This window comes from Onychostoma macrolepis, chromosome 06 (assembly GCF_012432095.1).
Source record: "Onychostoma macrolepis isolate SWU-2019 chromosome 06, ASM1243209v1, whole genome shotgun sequence".
NCBI classification, from domain to species: Eukaryota; Metazoa; Chordata; class Actinopteri; order Cypriniformes; family Cyprinidae; genus Onychostoma; species Onychostoma macrolepis.
This window is the reverse complement of record NC_081160.1, coordinates 29,581,076-29,601,438: the sequence shown is the minus strand read 5'-3', so window position 1 is coordinate 29,601,438 and position 20,363 is coordinate 29,581,076. Positions and strand designations below refer to the sequence as shown.

General features: G+C 35.2%; 1 protein-coding gene across 2 annotated transcripts; it reads left to right on the top strand.

The window, feature by feature from the left end:
• Positions 1-4,935: 4,935 nt before the first annotated feature.
• Positions 4,936-17,261, top strand: fam83c (family with sequence similarity 83 member C). 2 transcript variants are annotated; one of them, XM_058780170.1, is made up of 5 exons: positions 4,936-6,191; positions 9,118-9,876; positions 10,568-10,735; positions 11,123-11,247; positions 14,168-17,261. In XM_058780170.1, the coding sequence occupies exons 2-5, from the start codon at positions 9,370-9,372 to the stop codon at positions 15,123-15,125; spliced, it is 1,758 nt and encodes a 585-aa protein (XP_058636153.1). In that variant the 5' UTR covers positions 4,936-6,191; positions 9,118-9,369; the 3' UTR covers positions 15,126-17,261. The 2 variants fall into 2 exon arrangements, with proteins under 2 accessions (XP_058636153.1, XP_058636152.1); XM_058780169.1 differs by lacking the exon at positions 4,936-6,191 and having other exon boundaries at positions 8,896-9,876.
• The last annotated feature ends 3,102 nt before the right edge of the window (positions 17,262-20,363 follow it).

Here is a 20,363-nt window from a genome sequence, read left to right as displayed (position 1 = left end):
TAGTTTTGTCTGGGGGGCTTTTGTTTGTTTGTTTTGTTTGAGTGGTAGATGGCGTTCAGACGCTGTCATCGGGGCTTTTGTAGGGACACTGGTTAAACAGATGAGTCAGTGGAGGGTGATAAACACACATAAGGATGTTGTTCAACCTCTCTAACCTCGTCTTCCTGCTCACATGATACTGCTGTCACTCTTCTGCCGCCCTGAGGGTTGCTCACAGTCTTTTGTGTGCTGAGCTGAGACCAGCTTTAGTGTTTGCTAACAGGTGATTAACTAATTTGTTAGTTGGGATCTGTTCTTATATCCGCAGCCTTGCTGACTTCTTCGTGGAGTCTTTGTTTTCTCATAACTGACCTGGATAAACACAAACCTGTTGTGTGATCTAGAGTTATGACAGGTGAGATAGAACACACGTAGTTTAACAGGATTGTTCTCGGTGCTGTCATTCCCTGGCAAGCCTTTTTAATCACTTGACATCCAGTTGCTGTGTACTGAATCATTTCGTAACGTCCCTGAACTTGCAGAATTCCCCAATTAACTTCACGCATAGCCTTTTGATTCATGTAAGGAAGTGGTTTAAAATTATTTCAGACACTCCCGTAGGTGTTTCTATTTCTTCTTAGCACAAAACAAAATTGCCCTACTTGTTGCCTGGAAGGCCTTAAGATAGCATGGGGTTTTCTTGGTATCATTATTAACATTTATAAGACTCCATTGTATATGAAGTATATTTTACTGGATTGCTCTGCCTTTAATATCACCAGACCAAGATTTTATTCGGACAGTTTTCAAATGGATGTTTTTAAAATGCTTCACAAAAAAAAAAAAAAAAAAAATGTAGCAATATTTTTTGCAGAATTTGTTTTTAATATTTTTATTACATCTTAGTTGTTCATCATTTCATCTAATACTGTTCAAAATAAGATTAAAAAAAAAGAAAGAAATGGATACTTAAATTTGGCAAGGACAAATTAAACTGATCAAAAGTGACAGTAAAGACAGATTTTCAATTCTTTTGAACTTTCTATTCATCAAAAATCCTGAAAACAGGCATCACAGTTTCCACAAAATATGAAGAAATGTTTATTATAATCAGTGTTGGAAACCAACATTGATTATAATATTAAATATTTCTTAAATAGCAAATCAGCATATTAAAATGATTTCTGAAGAATCATGTGACACTGAAGACTGGAGTAATGATGCTTAAAATTCACATCATCACAGGAATAAATTACATTTCCAAATATATTCAAATAGAACAGCTATTTAAAATTGTAATAATGTTTTAGTGGGTTTACTGCATTAAAAAAAACAAAAAAACAATTGTTTAATTTTAAACAATAGAGTAAAACTGAACTATTTTCTTGCTGTTTTAAATGTTGGTCATTTGTTGAAGAGCCAGAACAGAAAGCCACACTTTGCTTCACTGTCGTGTCAACATGAACAATGGTGTCATTAACATTTCCTGTTCATCCACTCAGCAGTGGCTAGGCATGTTCCAGCTTCCCTCATGTATTTAACAGAGCTGAGACTCCGGGTCAGAAAGGCTTAGGGTAAGAAACTGCACAAAGGTAGATCAGCAAGACGCTGCATGCAAACGTTCCTGTTTTTACATGAATGATCTGCTATAGGTGTATTCACCAAATGCCATCTCACTGCATGAAGAGAAGCTTTGAACTCTGAAAACGAGAGGTTACACCCATCTAAAATCAGTCTCTGGATATAACTGAATTTTGTGGCCTACATTAGAGAGGCAATCTGATTGGCTGCTGCTGATTTGAATTCAAACTAAATGTTGTGTTGTTTCAAATCCTGTTTTATGATTAACGCCTCCCTCTCCTACATCCATCTTCAAAGTGAACGCTGTCTTATAAGCAGTGTTGGGCAGTAACTAGTTACTAGTAATTTAGTTACTGTAGTAATATTACTTTTTGCAGTAACTAGTAGTGTAACTAATTACTAATAAGATTTCAGTAATAATATTACAGTTACCATAAAACAGCTTAAGCCTGGAATACACTACACGACTTTTAAAATCTGAACAGATTTTTAAAACACTAGGCATCATACACATACCGACTTTGTAAATAGTGACAAAGGGAAACTGGGCATCATACACTACGCGACTGAAGATCATACACTACCAGACTTTAAAGTTGTTCCGATCACAACGAACTCAAGCAGAAACGTGGGCCTTGTTGCTAGGAGACGCATGACAAATGAAAACACAGGTGTTCTAAAATCGGCTGAAAATATCAAACATGTTTGATATCCTCCGACTGGATGGAGTCTGTGACCATCATACACCACGCGATTTTCTGTGGAATCTGTCAGCTGTAATCTGCAGACTGGCTCCGACTTTCCTCAACTAGAGTCAACTTGTTCAGACTGTAAAATCGGGGGGAAATCAGGGCAAAAATCGCGTAGTGTATTCCAGGCTTTAGTTACTTAGTTACTTTTGATGCCTCAACCCCGCTGATTTAAAATCTAACAATCAAATAATTCCTAGATTTATTTTCATAATTTTCACGACTCGCACATGCATGTGATGTCCCCGGTGCAGCAGGCAAGTTTGGAATATGGAAAAGCTTACATTCAGCAGATATAAATATTGCATTATATTGATTTTGTCAGGAAAAAAGATCTGTTGTGTAAGTTGTGGCTTTACTTTACTCTGGCATGACATCCCTCTGATCAGCATGTGGTACATTATATTAATATAATTCAAAATAATTTTTTGGAAAATTAAACAGTTTCTTACAAACTCATGCGATTTGATAAAATACATAACGAAATTTAATCACATATGGGTAACGGAAAAATTACTTCAATCTACACATGACAATTAATGAGATGAATACAACACTTCTACTTGAATGTCACTATCAATCGCTATTGAGTGTTTGAAATCACTTCTGACTGCGATACAATGTGTATTTTGGTCAAATGATGAGGCAGAAATATGTTGTTTGTAACATTCTAGAAAAATTTTATCTGGAAGATACACAGTTACAACTTCTGCGGGGCGTGAAGAAAAAGTAATGTAACTAGTAGTGTAACTAATTACTGTTGCCAGAAAGTAATAAGTAAAGTAACAATATTACTTTTGAAAGGAGTAACTAGTAATGAGTAATATATTACATTCTTTGAGTAACTTACCCAACACTGCTTACAAGACTGTTAGCTTGAGTCAAGTTAGAGCAAAATCTGGCATTTGAGACCATATTTTTACTATATTTAGGTGTTTGTAAGTGTTTTTTTGCTCAAGTGTGATTGCATTAAAGTTTTCTTGTATATTAGTGATGTATTTAATGAGAATCACAAATCAGAAAATGTATTGAATAGTGATGCTAATACTGTGGCTCTAAGTATTTAGCCGCTTAAGCGTCATTTAAAAATGACGAATATTACGGTGTTAGATAACATGAGTTATTTTCATTATAGCATTTAGCTTTTCCTGTAACAAGGTCCTTTCCTGACAAGTAGCAGTTTAGGGTTACGAAACTTTCATTGCTACATTATTGTCACCTTTTATTGAGCCTGTAGCTTGATAGCTGAGCGTGCCAGATGTTAATAAATGATTGGCTGATTAAAGAAACAATTTGAAGATTAATTTAATCACAGATTTGTCAAGCCCCTACATCTTTTTGTAGCAAAATATTGTTAAAATATTTTTAAAGAAATATTTTGAATATAATTGCTTTTCATTTGAATTTTGAACAGTATTATTTTATAACTCAAAAAACCCAACAAAATGTTTTATATTTGTGTTTTTTCTTTCAAATGCCACTTGATTTGAAATGCAATGAGATTTACACTTTTTTTAAGCGTGGCTTTTTAAGTCATTTCCAAATGCTTTTGTGGCCTCTGCATGTGTGATGATTTTCAAAGTGTGGAAGAGAAAGATATACCACAGTATCTTACAGTTGTGTCCCTCTTTCAACAGTCTGCCTGTATTTTTGCTTTCATTTGTTCACCTGATAATGAAGGTTCTTTCTGTGGTTGAGCAAGACTTCTGTTTTTGGCCGGGGTGTCTTTGAAGGTTATCTGCCGAGATAAAGCACTCACAGTCAACAGTCGCAGGACGACGCGCTTCAGTGACACTCTTCCTGTGATGACCTTTCCCAGCTGACCTCATGAAGGACCTTTGAATCTGCTTAATGGTGGATCACTCACAGCTCTTGAAGTAATGAATGGTTACTTCTCTGAAACAAAGGTCTCACATGGTAAGTGGCAGACATGAGCAGCTTACTAATAGTTAACATGAGTTACAATCTAGCAGCAGAATTATAAATTGTCATGAGGAATTTCTAGCTTAGTTTACTTTAAAATATTGGGTAAATATTGAGAATTTATTTTTTTTTTTTTTTTAGCAAGGTGCGTCTCCTCTCAGACCTGAGGCCGTGATCCTGCTGAAACAAGTGAGGCTTGTACTTGCTCTTGCTCAGGGCAGTTTACTGCCTTATGACATTACAGCCTTACAGTTGAGATTTCAACATCAACATGACAAGCGTAATCACTAATTTTACCTTTCATAATGGATTAAATCAAATTTAGCAGACCTGTAACAAAAAGAATATCACCAGCAGATTGAATGTAATTGTGTTATATAACCAATATAAACAATATTTGTTAAAATATGTTTATAATGTAAATATACATCCACCTTTTTCTTGCTGTAAAAATGGTGTGGCCATTTGTAAATTTTATGGGTCTGGCTTCTGGTCTCATTTGCATCCAGCTATTTTTAGCAGTATTTTTTTAGCTGCTTGATATTGAAAATTGGTGTATCTTACCATATTATTTGAATGTATTATCTTAATTATGAACACACTGGTTTGTAGTGCAAACAGTTTTACCGTTTACTGCTCGTTGTTATTCTTCTCGTTATTTTCGTATAGCGGCTAATGAACCGGAAGTCTCGCCCATAGGCTTACTTCCACGTTGAAGAAAAAGGTGGATAGAAGGTGAACCAAGTAAAATGAAAAAAAAAAACTTTTTTAATATCAGATTAATTAATTCATTTTATTTTTGTTCCACTGTCTTCACTATGCTAATTGAAACGACTGTATCTAATTTTGAAACCATTTTGAAACGAACTGACTTCTAATATGGCAAAAAAATATGGTGAAATTCTGCGAAAAAGGCGGATTGCTTTATGGCAGCATCCAAAAATAAAATTCCTTCATGTAAGTATGCGAAAAACACAACAGTATGCCGAAATGCTAGGAGGAAAGCACTGAAGGAGACAACTGATGCTGGTAGGTCACGTGACGGTAACAACATGCCGGATGTAGTAGCCTACGTCCGAATTTCATTCATATAATCCATATTCATACTATATAGCCTACAGCATAGCTTTTTAAAGGTCGCAAAGTAAGTTCAAATAGTGCCTATTCAGACTGTAAGATTTCGGACACATAGATGTGTATTTCGAGTTATATTTTTAAGATGGTGAATTGTACTCACATAATGTAGAGGGCTCCAAAGTCGCAAAAATACACAACACTGCATACAGTTGCTTTAAATGTCAAAGTTTTGTACATGTTATGTGAAGAAAAATTGATGTTTGCCTGTGAAACATTACACCACAATGCAATGTTCTGGGCGGTTGTTAGGGTGTTGCTATGTGGTTGCTAAGGGGTTCTGGGTGGTTTCTAGGGTTTAAAACAAACCTAACCCTAAATATGAGCAGTATTAGTAATGCTTGATGATCAAATTGTAGGTTTAAGCTGATATAGTTGACTGCAGACTTCTGTGGAATGTAATGAAAACTCTCTGGAGATGGATCAATTTCCCTGTTGACACAGTTGGAGGCTTTATCATGTGAAATAGGCATGAGTATCTGGACAAACCGGCTTTGTCAGTTCTCAAGAGATGATGCAGTTATTGCTGCTCATATTAACATATAACGCGTTCATTTCTTGAAGAAGTGTTACAAGTGTTGTAAATGATGGTTGTTAACTGGTACAGCTATAAATAAATTGATACTGATTAGTGCTAGCAGGACGTAGTCATGCCAATAATGATGTCAATATATAACCAGTGTGATTTGCTGTCATATGTTGGTATGCTGTTGACTTTCTGAGTAACTTGCCTTGTTGGCATATTGAGTTTTACAGATACATTCCATTGAAGACCACAAACTAAACAGGATCTGGTTCCTGGACCTGCAGGCCAAACCAAGAAAGGTTTGTATAAGTGCAATCAGTGGATTTCAACCATTTATAATTATGTGATTAAAAACAACATTATAAACAAAATATATATGGGGTTGGTAAGATTTTGAATGTTTCTGTAGCTTATGCTCACCAACGCTGCATTTATTTGATCAAAAATACATTAAAAACTGAAATATTGTAAAACTTTATAACAATTTAAAATACCTGTTAGCTGTTTAAATATATTATAAAATGTAATTTATTCCTGTGGTGCAAAGCTGCATTTTCAGCATCATTACTCCAGTCTTCAGTGTCACAAGATCCTCCAGAAATCATTCTAATTTGCTGATTTGAAGAAACATTTCATATTATTATCAGTGTTTTAAATGGTTGTGCTGTTTCGTATTTATGAGGACACTGATATATATTATTTTCAGAATTCTTTGATTAATATAAAGTTCAAAAGAACAGCATTTATTTGAAATATAACTATTTTGTAATATTTTAAAGATCTGTCGCTTTGGGTCAGTTTAATGTTTCCCTGCTGAATTAAAGTGTCACTCAAATATAATTTAATGAAACATTTTGTATTACATTAGAAAAGCTCACTAGTGGTCCCATGCTTTTGAATCCAATTGTTCAACTCACAAAAGGGCAATATTTCTCTGCCTGAACTCTTCTCTTGTTTTATTCATGAACAAAATTCAAATTTTGCCCTTCATCATCAAAGCATGGACAGATAATCCAGTGTACTGTCACCAAACAGTAAAGCCATTATTCAGAGCTCCCTGTGACTCACGCCAAGCATAAGATTGTGCCTTACACACACACAGAAAAATAAGGGTTCAAAATTGTACCTTTTTGGGTACAACATCTTGTCCCTGGAGCAGTACCCTTAAAAGGACATATTTGTACCTTTTTACCCCTAATAGGCACATATTAGTACCTTAGAGTAGTAATACGTACCCTTAAGGTACTAATATGTACCTATTAGGGGTAAAAAAAATGTAAGAGGTAACAAATATATGCTTTTAAGGGTACTGCTCCATGGACAATTGAATTGTACAAGTGAATTGTACCCAAAAAGGTACAATTCACGTCTGGATGATGACAGTAGCAATCAAAAGTGATGTCTTCAGGTCAACCGCAGATTAATCAGGAGTTGCTTTTTGTGTTATACACCTTTAGTCCCCAATTAAATTTGCTGATTGCATCAGACATCTGAGATATAGGCTATAAAGCTGTGGAAAAGCTGTAAATTTGTGTGCATGTTCTCTGCAACTATAACAGCTTCAGCTGAGAGTTTAAAATATCCATTCAGTACTTTGAACAAAGAAAATGCTGTTTGACTGCTGGCTTGCGTCTGTTTCCCTTTTACTGTATGTCATGGAAAAATTATGATTCACACAGCCGGCCGAGCCTCAGGGTGGTTGCTACCTTAGAAAGACAGGAAGACCCAAAAATATCTCACTGCTGGACAATAGAGACTGAAATAAAAAACAACAACAATGGTGTCATTTAGAAGAGAGTTGAGAAGTATAAAACAACACAGTTCTGTGAAGTGTTTGCTCTAAAACTGTTGCACAGCAAGTAGACCAGCCCTTCCAGTACGTCTGCTTACTGTGTCGTTTTTCGCTCCGTGATCATCTCCACGCATCATTCATGTAAATGAATCGAACAAGTGACATCCTCTATATTTACCATTCAAATAAGGCAGACATGCTTCACAAAAGCAGAACCGCCATATCGAGAGATCACATGATGTCGTTTTTGCCCTAAACTCCAGTTACTGTTGTCCAGATTAAAGAACTACAACAAAATGACTCAAACGTCAGATACTCATCAAGCAATCAAAAGTATTATTACTTATTATCTACATTTTCCAAGGTACTTTTTCTTGACTTTGGCCAAGTTATTGATAAAGGTTGTGCAGTAATAAGATCTACTGTAATTTGAATTTATCTTTGTGTCTTAATATCAATATGCATTCCACAGTGTGATGGGCGCCAAATTCAGTACACTAGATTGTTTGTCTGTTGACACAATTGTTTGAAGCACAGCTTCCTCTGCTTGGTTTTGTGTGGCAAGCCAAGTTAACATTTATTAAAAAGTATCCAATTTATCTTGTTTAATCCCTAAAATGGGCTTCTGATATTTGTATGTTTATCTTCGAATGTGTGTATTTTATTTTTGATTGATCATTATTTTATATAAGACTAACAATATGTGTCAATATTATTATTAATGTGTATCTGTTCACTATTCAAAAATAAGCATTACTAATATTTATTTAATTCTATTCTGTTTTGTGCTGTTTTCATTTGTTTTATCTTATTTTTAGTTATAATAATATGCATAATAATAATGATTGTTTTTGTTATTAATAATAATAATAATGATATTGTTGTGTATTTGACAATTAAATAAACAACAATACTAATATTTATTTAATTATATATATATTTTTTAATTGTAATGTTTTTGTTTTGTTTTGTTTTGTTTGTTACTAATTATACAAGCACATTAATAATATTATTTAATTCTATTCTAGCTATTTTCCTTTGATTTATTTATTTTTATTTAGAATAATATTCATAATGATCATTATTGTTGTTGTTAATAATAATAATAATAATCAATTATTTTCTTGTTTTGTTTTGTGCTGTTCATTTGTTTTATCTTATTTTATTTATAATAATGTTAATAACATTAGTGTTCATATCTTATATATTTCATAAATAAACATTATTAATAATATTTATTTAATCCTTGTTTTGTGCTGTGTTTATTTGTTTTAGCTTTTATTTTATTTATACTAATATGTATAATAATTGGTACTTTTAAATATAATAATATAAAAAATATTAGTGTTCATATGTATTTCATAAATAGATGCCCGTTGATAATGAATTATATTTTTGGTTTGCGAAGTATATGTAAACCTGGCCTGCCATAGGTTTCTTTCCACATGACGCCAGAGAGGAGGCGGAGCAGCTGGATGAACAGGGCAGGTGAGCGCGCAGGTGGAGCGCAGCGTCGAGTTTCTCAGCAGCTCACAACAATACTCGAAGAGGCCTCTGGGAATAACGCACTCCAACTACCATGACACAAAACAAGGTCAGCTTTGGAATACACCTGCTTTAATAACCGAATGCTTGTTTGAGCTTTTGTAAAACTCCGATTACTTGGACAAACGTCAGTCGTGAAAATGATCAGTTCGGAGGCTTTGCGTCCGACGCCGAACCCCGCGCGTAAAGCGCTCGGAAAGCTCGCCAGCAGGCTGGAGGAGGTGAAGAACCCCTGGAGACAAGGAGCAACAACGCTCGAGTTCAGCCACAACGAAACCGCTCGGCTCGCCACCGACGCGCTCCTGGAGCACGGAGAGAAGGAGTACAAAAAGGTCTTGCAGGACGAAAGAGAAGTGAACTTTCTTTCCTCGCTGGAAATACGCTATATCACCGAGAATGTGGCCAAAAGTGGCGTTGAGGATAGCAGTACTAATGGAGTGGACATAGAGGAGGGGGACACGGTGTCCGAGCTCACTTCAGGGACTTATTTCCCCATGATGTCCGACGACGAGCCGCCACTGTTGGAGCTGGGCTGGCCAGAGGTTTCCAACCGATTTGGACCCACAGAAGCGCAGATCCACTTCCAGAGGGACAAGTCGCAAAATGTCAAAGATCTCATTCGATCTCTTATTGGTAAAGCCAAGAAGGTAAGAACAACACTCGTACTGTAGAAAAATGTGCAAAACATTTGGCTAATGCTGTTTCCTTGTGGTTTACAAATATGTTTTCCATGAAACTTTCTGCGGCTGCTATGTATGTGACGTCACACGTAAACAAGATACATTTTCAACATCTTTCAGACAGGTTCTTTTTAAGTGCTTTTGTTAAACTATAACCTTTATGCACCACAAATTGTGCTTAGGAAATAATCAGACTCCTAAAAATGAATTCTGCCACACACAAATCTGTGTAAACGTTTTTGAAATACAAATATCAAAACAAAAATGAAACTTTTAACAAAATAAAGCTTGTTTTAAAACAGTGCTGTTCAAATGCACATCATAAATTCACTTAAAATCAGAAGTTAAGTGGGTAATGGAAAGCCATTGCAAAAATATAAAAGTGAACCGTTTTTTTATTACAGTTGCATTCAGACATTTTATAAGTGTGACTTAAATGTCCAAATGTTTTGCTGTCACAAATTTTAGGTGAGATCACTCTTGGAGAATTTGAAATTGCATAAAAAATACATTACACATTACAAGCATCTAAATTGCTTGATAATTATCATGCAATGATCGCCTGAAAGCAATAAAGTAATTATTGAAGAATGTTTACAGTTTGTGGTTTATTTGAATGCATGCCCTAACACCTTTTTTTTTTTTTTTTACACCACAGGTTATCGCTGTAGTCATGGATGTTTTTACAGACGTCGACTTGTTCTGTGACCTAATGGAGGCCTCCAGCAAGCGCCGGGTTCCAGTGTATATTCTGCTGGACGAGAAGAATATCAGCTATTTTTTGAACATGTGCTCAGAACTGGACGTCCAGAATTCACACTTGAGTGTAAGTCAGACGCTGACGCTTTCATAAAAATGGTGTGGTCCAGCTCACGAGTTCTTATCCTTGCACATAATGAGTCTTAAGAAAGTGTTCAATAAGATGGGTGTTCTCAGATTTGTATATGAATACATCTGTCAGTCAACAGCAAAACATAAGTCTTACGTAAGTTTCCTTAAATAAGTCTGTTAGGTCATTTACATCAAATGTCAAGATGAATGAGCACACATTTCAAAAGCATTTTTGTCAAAACAAAATAGCTTTTTATTCTGTTGCTAATATTAATATTTGTGTACCAGTCCAGAACTCTGATTCTAATTGCATTCAAAATGTACTCTTTGTGTTTTTAACCAAATGATTAATTACCATTTATTTAATGCTGCTTTGTTTCAGAATATGCGGATAAGAAGTGTGTGTGGAGACACGTATTGCACCAAAAGTGGGAAAAAATTCACAGGTCAGGTTCAAGAAAAATTCATGATCATTGACTGTGAGGAAGTCGTAGCTGGATCATATAGGTATGTTAATCATGTTGATTATGCATTGTGTAATTTAGTTTGAAAAATCCTGTTATATAATCATAATTTTTTTTTTTACCAGAATAGCATAATTACTGGAGGTATGTTTACTACTGTGAATCTTAGTAATTTAATGAGATCTTGTAAATGATGGTGCTTTAAGAATCATTTTGCTTAAGATGACCAAGTTTTACCACAGTGTTGAAATTGTTGACTGGTTACAAAGTTAAATCTCTAAAGGGCTGCACCATTGATTTGATAAAAGGTATACAATTCAACAGCAAAAAACTTTATAAACCGATAGGTTAGTACATGAAAGTGCCAGACCAGTGTTTTATTTATTTTTATTTTATTTATATACTTTTCGTTTTTTTATATATTTGTGCTTTTTATTAGTTAGGTTTTTTAATATATTTAGGTTTAATTTACTTCAATTTCAGTTTTAGATTAAGTTCAGTTTTAATGGTTTATTTATTTCCATTTTCCAGTTTAAGTAATTCTACACTGTTATAAAATACTGGTAATTTCCTGCCTGGACATTATCCAGTACTTTCACTGACATTTCCGTTAACCCTAAAACAAAATGCAGGAAAAACACCTGTAAAAAAATTGAGTGCTTCAACCTTAAACACATTTCAGCTATTTGCTAAGAACTCATTTTAACAAGTTTTTTTATCTAATATTTTTATTTCATTTCAGCTTTATTTCAATTAAACAGTTTTTAGAAGTTTTAGTTAACAATATTAACCCAGACATGCTGTACCTGCTAACCAGTATGTTTGTGTAGCATGTCACAGCAGGTTTTTCAAAGCCAACTACGCTAGAAGCAACACACATTTTTTGACAGGAGGAATTCAGTTGCTTTAAATTATTCATGTTGAAATACCCATCAGTCCAGGCTTATCTCATGCCACTCATATCACTCTGTATTATGTAAATCATTTTAGCGCATGGCAGCGTTTTGGCAGGAAGATGACGGGACATGAACCTCATGCGCTCCAGCAGACATCTGTAGACTTGAGCAGCTTAGCAATGAAAACATGATGATTCCGCATTTCTCAGAGACAGTGTTGCCTGAGCATTAGCATTAGCCTCAGCGCCGTCGTGGCTGGCAGCTTTCAAGCCTCAGTGGCTAATTTGATGGAGTTTTTTAGTTAAACTGATGAATTATGCAGGCACTGTGTTGATTTTTAACAATTATGCTACTGAAGACCCAACAAACGATCTCAGTCTTGCGGGCTAAGCTGCTCCTCAGTTAATGATTATTAGGAGTGATTAGGAGGAATGAGTTTGTGAAGGAGTTGTCTTGTTAATTCAGGGTTAGTGCGACTGATAGCGGCCCGTGAATAAATTCATGGGTGTTATCACGCAGTAGTGTGGATAGTGGGTGAGGCCACACTCATGTGTTAAAGGCTTTGCCCACATAATAGACAACAGGGAGTTTTGTTTGACTAGAAGTCCATACAGTTCAAAGGGAAATTGATTTCAAGCGTATTACTAACAATTTAAGATTAGAATTTTTCACCAGGAAGGAAATGATTAACTGATATTGATGCATGCTGGGATACAGTATTCTGTGTTTTGTGCTCTTTTAACCCTGCTAAACCTGACATATGAAATAATAGTTCTATTTTTTTTAAACGAAACGGGGGGGTGAAGTTTGCATATGTGTTTTATTGTTGAGTATCATATTTGATACATCAGGCTTTTATGGCTCATTTATGATATTAGAAGAACATGTATTTCATATTTGAAGAGGAAAAAACACAGTTTTATTTAGAGGCCCAAACTATACAATTTCTTGCTGTTGCTGATATTCATATGACCAAAAAATAAGATAAAATTCAGCTTGTAATGCAAATCAGTGAGATCTTTATAACAGTGTAGCAGACTACTTGCATAAAATCCATACAAATATATCTCTCAATAATATGTCTTGGTAAGATGATATTTAATGCTCTGTACTTTCAAAACATTTAATGCAATGCAATACAATGATGATTGAGAGATGAACAAATAAACTTTCCTCAACAGCCTGATGATACTCATGTTTTAGCATGGTTTTCTAAAAATTATGTATGGATAATCAAGTAAATCAAACAATATAAAATGTATTACTTTGAGAGAGAAAAAAAAAAAATCATTAGATTTCACAGGGAAAAGACCACAACCTAAAGGCAGAAATTTTTGTAATGGTACTAAAAAGCTTTTTACTTGCTAAAAAAGTATGAACTCCGTATCAATCAGGCAACAGAAGGCATGTAGTAGATGGTGTATGTTTTGATCATGATGTTCATTTACAAGCCCTAGAAATTTATATATCAAATATATCACTGTAGACTATATAGGGTTAAAACCGGAAAAGACCGTGATGATCTAATGTAAAGCTTATCACATGCTCTTTTACTTCAATGTTATGCAAGACATTTGAGTAATGCCATAAACAGATGGTTAGCTTGAACTTAGTCAAACACTTGTTAGCATAAGTCACCTGAACCATCCATAAAACTGGCAGGACAGAATCTTTAAACCTCATTTATGAAACCTGAGCAGAATGAATTTCTATGCAACGGTTTATGCAAGATGGTTTTCAGAAACTTGTTCTGCTCATGTTTCACGAAAGAATCCATTTGTATCGATGTGAAATTTTATAGTCTGTTTCATGTCAAATCCAAGAAAAACTTTAGGTTATGCTTCAAAATGAAATAAAACAGAATAAATTTCTGTGCAACAATGCAATGTTTTATGATCGATTATACAAAAACTTGTTCTGCTCATATTTCATGAATGATTCCTTTTTTTTTTTTTTATAGATGGGATATTTTTCAGAATCTTTTCTTTTTGTAAATTATGCAATTTTCCATGAAGTATTTTAGGTTATGCTTCAAAAATGACATTTTCTCTCTCTTCTTCCCTCTAGTTTTACATGGCTTTCAGGCATGGTTCACAGCAACATGCTAATGCACTTCTCCGGCCGCGTTACGGACTGCTTTGATCGTGAATTCCGTTGCATGTACGCAGATTCCCAAATAATAGACCGTTTCTTCAATCCAGATGAAGAAGGGCTGGCCGGTTACTCTTACCACATGCCGGTACCAAACTTGGGCTTGAACTTTCTTCCAGACTATGGCAGCAGTGAGCGAGTGTATTCGGAGCACTCCAGTAGCCAATCCAGTGACAGCGTTTCCAGCATCAAAGCAGCTCCTCCAGGCATGAAACCTATTAAAGTTAAAGTCACGGTTGACAAGAAGAACCCCGAAAACTCTCAAAAGCCTCCTGACAGGAAGGGCGTCACGAGTCCAGTGCTTCAGAAGCCCTCAGGACCCCACATCGGAAGAGGTTCTCCAAGTGGGAGTCAGGCGGTCGAGCGCACTTCCTTAGGTCAAACCGCTGGTGTGGAATGGTCCAAAATAGGAGCGACGGATTACCTACGCTCAAACATTCCTGGACAGGCTTCCAAACTCCAGCCTTTAGGTCTCTACAGTTCTCCAAAACCTCCATCACCAACTCAACAGTCTCCAGCCGACAACAAGATCACCTCCAAATATCGACTTCCCGCCCCGTTCATTAGTAAGTTCACTGATTTGTTCAGCTCAAAAGAGAAGGACTCCCATTTGTTCCAGAAGGTTCCTACTCATTCCTCTCCGTTTGGCGGGCCAGATCTCTCTCAGAACGAACCAGAGAGTAAGCAAGGTCCTCCTCCACCAGAACCCATGTCAGCGGACAGGATGGGCCCGGGGAAAGGGATACATCGGCGGGACGAGAAACGCATGACGTTGGGTCACAGCAAATTGGACCTTGTCAACCAGTACAACAAGTTAAACCAATCCAAACAGGTATACAGTCGCTTTGAGCTAAAGAACAACATACCTCGGTAATGCTGGACCGGACTGAGCATTCGACTCTTGTACATAGCTGTTATTGTGACTGTGCAAAGGGATGACAGTTTTCTCGGAGTGCGATTGTTGCTCTTTTTTTCTACACAAGACAAAAAAATCAACCAAGGTTGAGAGGCGAGGTGTGTTTTTTGTGCTTTTGTCTTTGTAATAAAAACGAAATGCTTAGTACTAATGCTGCCTGCAAGTTCTTCTGGGAAGATCATATTTACGATATGATGTGGTCAAGTGATTTTGTTTTGAGATACGTTTTTTTTAAAACGAGAAGCAATAGTGCTAGTGCAACAGCATAAAGAGTAAATTAATTATTTATTTACATTTAAAACATGTATTAATTATACATTTATGTTTTTCATAATATACCCACCTATATAAAGCATTTTTATATATAATATTGTGTTAATGTTAATTATCAGTATTTTCTTTTTCCAAAGAAAATTAGAAAGGTAGTTTGGTTTCGCAGATCTGTTGGGGTATAAAACAAATACATTTATTGGATTTAAAAATATATATATTTTTTTATTTTATTTTATTAAATATTATATTTGTTTGGACAAGTCACCTAACATAACATACAGTACATAAAATATTTTCAAAATCAGCTTTTACTTAAATTTTTCAAAACAACATTTTCCAAAACCAAGACATATAATTATATTTTTTAAAATTTGCATGGCTCTAAATTCAGAAAGTCTGTGCTTAAAGAAATCCCAAGTTCCTCCACTGGTGATTACGACATTGTTGTGGCTGTTGTAAATATGATCATTCTTACATGGTTTGAAGGCAGTGTTAGTACTTCGTACCAGTACATAATACTTTCAGTAGTGTGTAAATACAAACCATTCCTTCATGGGGCATTTTTGTACTTTTGATGTTTGTTTTTTTCTATCCGCCACTTTAGCTGGCAAAGCAGATGGTGTTGATTTAAATGTAGCCGCTCTGTCTGCCACTGAGTATTACCCTTGGATAGCATGATTGAGGAGGTTACGCGTATAGTCTTCCAAACGTTCTCATGTGTTTGTACTAAAATGTGATTCTCGTGTCACTGAAGACATGCATTTAGAGACTCTAAAATGCACTTTGGGTGACATTGCAATTAGCTGCTTAACTATAAAGTACTGTATTAATTCAGTGAGGCCTAGATCTCACAGTGGACTGATGCAATAGTAGATAATTGCAAGGATTTATCTTTATTATTTTTATTAAACAGGTAAGCTTTTCCACCTTTTGTTATTTGCCAGTGCTAATGAAGCGAATTTGTGTGTAGAAGTGTTTGCGACAGCCTACATTGAATGCTAATTAGCATTTGATGGATTTGTTGTCTTTTTATGCATGCATGTTTGACTTGACTTGACTACAGATCTATAGATAGTCTCTACTGCATTCTTAATCTAGAAGCTTTTAGGAGATACTGTGAATATGTGTGAGCTTGAAAAGAAGATGCACTCTTCGGATGTTGAAGTTTTCTTGTAGGACTGATTCAGAATCAACTTCGTTCACCAAATACCTTCATAAAGTGGCTGAGAAGCCAGAGATGTAGACTAGAGTAAAGGTACAGCAGCTATAAAGTAAAAGTGCTGATCCGAGATCAGGTTTTACCTTTCATATCCACGTCAACATAAATATCTGCTATGTAGGAGCAGATCCTTTTACAGTTCAGTTTTTTAAAATGTTTGATCACGATTACAGATTACAGGTAAATTGCTAACCTCTGTTACACAAGCCAATAACTGCCGATCCACCTGCTGAACACCTCTTGAAAGGCCTTGAGCATACTAGGTGCTTCACTAGTAACCCAGTTAGTGCCTACAATAGTTATTCATTCTAAACATTTATTATTTTTGCTCGCCTTCTTGGTAGTGCGCTTTTGCCTTCCGGTGACTTGCTTTTTTTTATTTGTTGTTTGCTTTTGTATGTACATATGAAAATCAAACATTATAAAATGTGATCTATTAGCATTACTGTTTTGGGAGTTTTAGATGTGTAACATACTTTTACAATTGCAGATCTTTACATGTCATGTTTTACAACTTTTACAACATGTTTTTGAACTTTTCCAACAGTGTTACCAAAGACTACCATAAATCAATAAAGTTTATGTTTCTGTTTTTCAAGCCAGATTTTGTAAGCGTAGTAACAAACATATTTTAAAATGTAAAATGTTTTGAGATTCATATAGGCCAAATCAGATTTGGGGGTGTTACTGACTAAAAGTAGTAACATTACTAACTATTCAGTCATGGCAAATAACGTGACATAACATGGAGGCCTGATTCATTTCAGTAAATTGTTTGGTTTTCTTTAGTGAATTATTATTTCAATGCCATTACTCAGTAGTGTTTCCAAACTTCATTTTACTGGTGCGATTTGTTGCAAAATCAAGTAGTGTACGTAAATGTTTTATTAGTTGCATTTAATGTAAATATATGTTTAAGTGTGATGCTATCACCCTACCTGACACCCTTATTCATTTTATGGCAGAAAACTGATGAAACCTGGTGTTTTTCTAAAAGAAAACGGCCCCTAAATATAGATTTAATGTAGTTTACTCTTTATGTTAGTATTTGAATATCTTAGGTAACTCGTTTTTCAAGAGTTGCTTTACTATAATTTTTTTTATTTAGTTTCATTTTAAATATATTTAAATCTAAAATTAAACAACAGTATATGTAACTAATTTACTATTTTACAGTGTACTTAATGTTTTCTTGTAAACTGAAAAAAAAATTCACTTAAATTTTTTTAGTAAATTTCACAAACACATTGAATTAAATGTGAAATTTTAAGATAGAAAACTGTTTTTTTTTTTTTTTTTTTAAATAATAAAGCTATTTATTTTAAAACTCATATTTTCTTTTACATTGTATTCTAATAATCTATTTTATTTACAGTTTTTAAAAAATCTGAAACACTTTAAGTTGGAGACCAGTTCTCACTATGAACATGTTGCTTATTAGCACGCATATACTAGCTTATTGGCTGTTTATTAGTGATTATTAAGCACATATTAATGCCTTATTCTGCATGACAATATTTTAGACCTTATACCTAAACTTAAGTAACTGTTAATAAGCAGCAAATTAAGAGTTTATTGAGGGAAAAGTCATAGTGAAAATTGTTCCCCAAACTAAAGTGGCCAGTAAATCATTTTTTACAGTGTAGTTTGACAAGCAGAAGTTTCAAAGTATCTGAGGACAGTCGCCTGTCAACGCCACGTACGTGAAAAACCTTGCCTGACCAGAACGTCCACATTCTCAGTTAACACGTACTGAATACAGTAGTGCAGTTTTCTGCATGATCGTCTACAGAAACGCTTCACGTTTACAATCCACGTTCTCATCGTGACCGGCGTGAATGTAATCTTCACCTGCCATCAGGCTATATGAATGCAGCTGCTGCAGATCATCTTCCTCTGTCACTGTAAACCATTAGGCCAAATTACAAGTCATTTCATGCTGGAATGAGGGATTTAGACAATTATAGGTTCTCATTGCTACAGAAACTGAAAGCTGTCAAGTTTATCAGGAAGTTATGTGTTTCTTGAGAAGTGTGTTTTCAAAGTGCTTCTTTTGGTGAAACTATGAAGGGTTTGTGGACTCATTTAGCTTGTTGGCTCCAAATGCAAGGGTTTTTGTTTTTAGTAGAAAGCATTTGGACACAAAACATAATTGTATTATTAGGTTTAAGTGTAAATACTTTTTTAGGCTGCTGTTTATGTGTTTTTGCAGTAGGAAGCAGTGTCTAAAAGTGTCTTTGTTTCGTACAGAAGTTTGCAGGATGGACTAGATTTGCATGCTTCAAACTGCTGACCTGCTTTGTTGTCTGTTACTGTGCCGGAGAGAGTAACTTTACCCTCATGGTCTTGTTTCAGCTTGGGCCCACATCATTAACCATTCTCAAAGTCAAAGAGACGGAGATGAGAGTGCTCATGTAGCGTTACAGCAAACCTCTAACCGCTAACTTACCTGAGAGGACTCCTGAGCTGCGTGTTGTCAATCATGGGGTGAAATGAAATAGGATTGAACCACATAAAATGATCGCTAAATGCTCTTCATTGTGTTATTCTCTGTTGAGTTGGTTTGCATTTGGAATATTTCCTTGTGAAAATGTTCCTGTTATGAAAAGCTTTTCACAGCTTTTTATGTGAGAGAACTTGTAGTTTCCCAGGAACCCGGCCCTATTCACTTTCAAATCTATGTTCCTGCTTTTATTGAGTGCAAATCATTGGTGCGTGTTATTCCAAAGAAAAACATGATCTTCATAATCTTTAATCAAAATCAAAAACCATTTCAAACATTTTTTGCTAACCACACATAAAATGGTTAATGTTTTAAAATGTATTTATTGGATGGGTTTATTTGCGTTTTCCCTCAGGTCTCACCCCAACAATATTTTTTTCCCCACTGTTAAATAGCCTATTTCTGAAAAACAGTAGGTTATGGAAGCAAAACATGTTGCATAAAGTAATTTACGTAAACCGATTTTTATCCATTGCAGTAATGGATTGGATCATAGTGAGTCTGCATGAGGATGAATATTTTTTCCTAGGAATCAGGCCATGTTTACATAAGTCTCTGCCTGTTGGGAACTGAAATGGTCATCAGAACGTGGAGGCCGAAGATCAAGTTCACCCTTGAGAGCAACTCGACGCATCCCAGTGGTGATGCTTTTTTAAACACTTTTGTTACTTGCTATTATTGCCATGACCTGTATTAGTGTTAAGCAGCATTAAAGCTGTAGTGTGTCATTTCCTGACCCGTTCACTCTTACAAATACGGGTTCTTTATTGGCATTTAAGGCTCCATGAAGAACTTTTAACATTCATGGAATCTTTCCACTCCACAAATGGTTCTTTATAATGGAAAAAGCTTCTTCAGATTATTAAAATGTTCTTTACACTGATTGTTTTTAGAACTGCTCATCGAAAGTTTCCTCAGGGAACTCAAAATGGTTCTTCTATGGTTTAATTTTGAAAATCCTCTTTGGAACTTTAATTTTTAAGAGCGACCCTTCGCCGGGAGTTTGATTGACAGGCGATCTGACAAATCATAACACAGAATCTGCCATTTTTGTCCGACAAACAAACCAGACAGGAGAGTAGATTAACATCAGTGGACTTGAACTTGAAAAATGGTGTGTATTGACGTCTTTGCACGTCTTCTTATGTTCATTCATGTTTATTTAGCACTATAACTAGTAAAGAGGAAGAGATGATCGGTT

What these genes read in the sequence shown, in the direction of transcription:
- fam83c (XM_058780170.1), top strand. Translation starts at nt 9,370, where the DNA reads ATGATCAGTTCGGAGGCTTTGCGTCCGACGCCGAACCCCGCGCGTAAA. An exon ending in TTATTGGTAAAGCCAAGAAG is followed by an intron (nt 9,877 to 10,567) that starts GTAAGAACAACA and finishes TTTACACCACAG; the next exon opens with GTTATCGCTGTAGTCATGGA. An exon ending in TCCAGAATTCACACTTGAGT is followed by an intron (nt 10,736 to 11,122) that starts GTAAGTCAGACG and finishes GCTTTGTTTCAG; the next exon opens with AATATGCGGATAAGAAGTGT.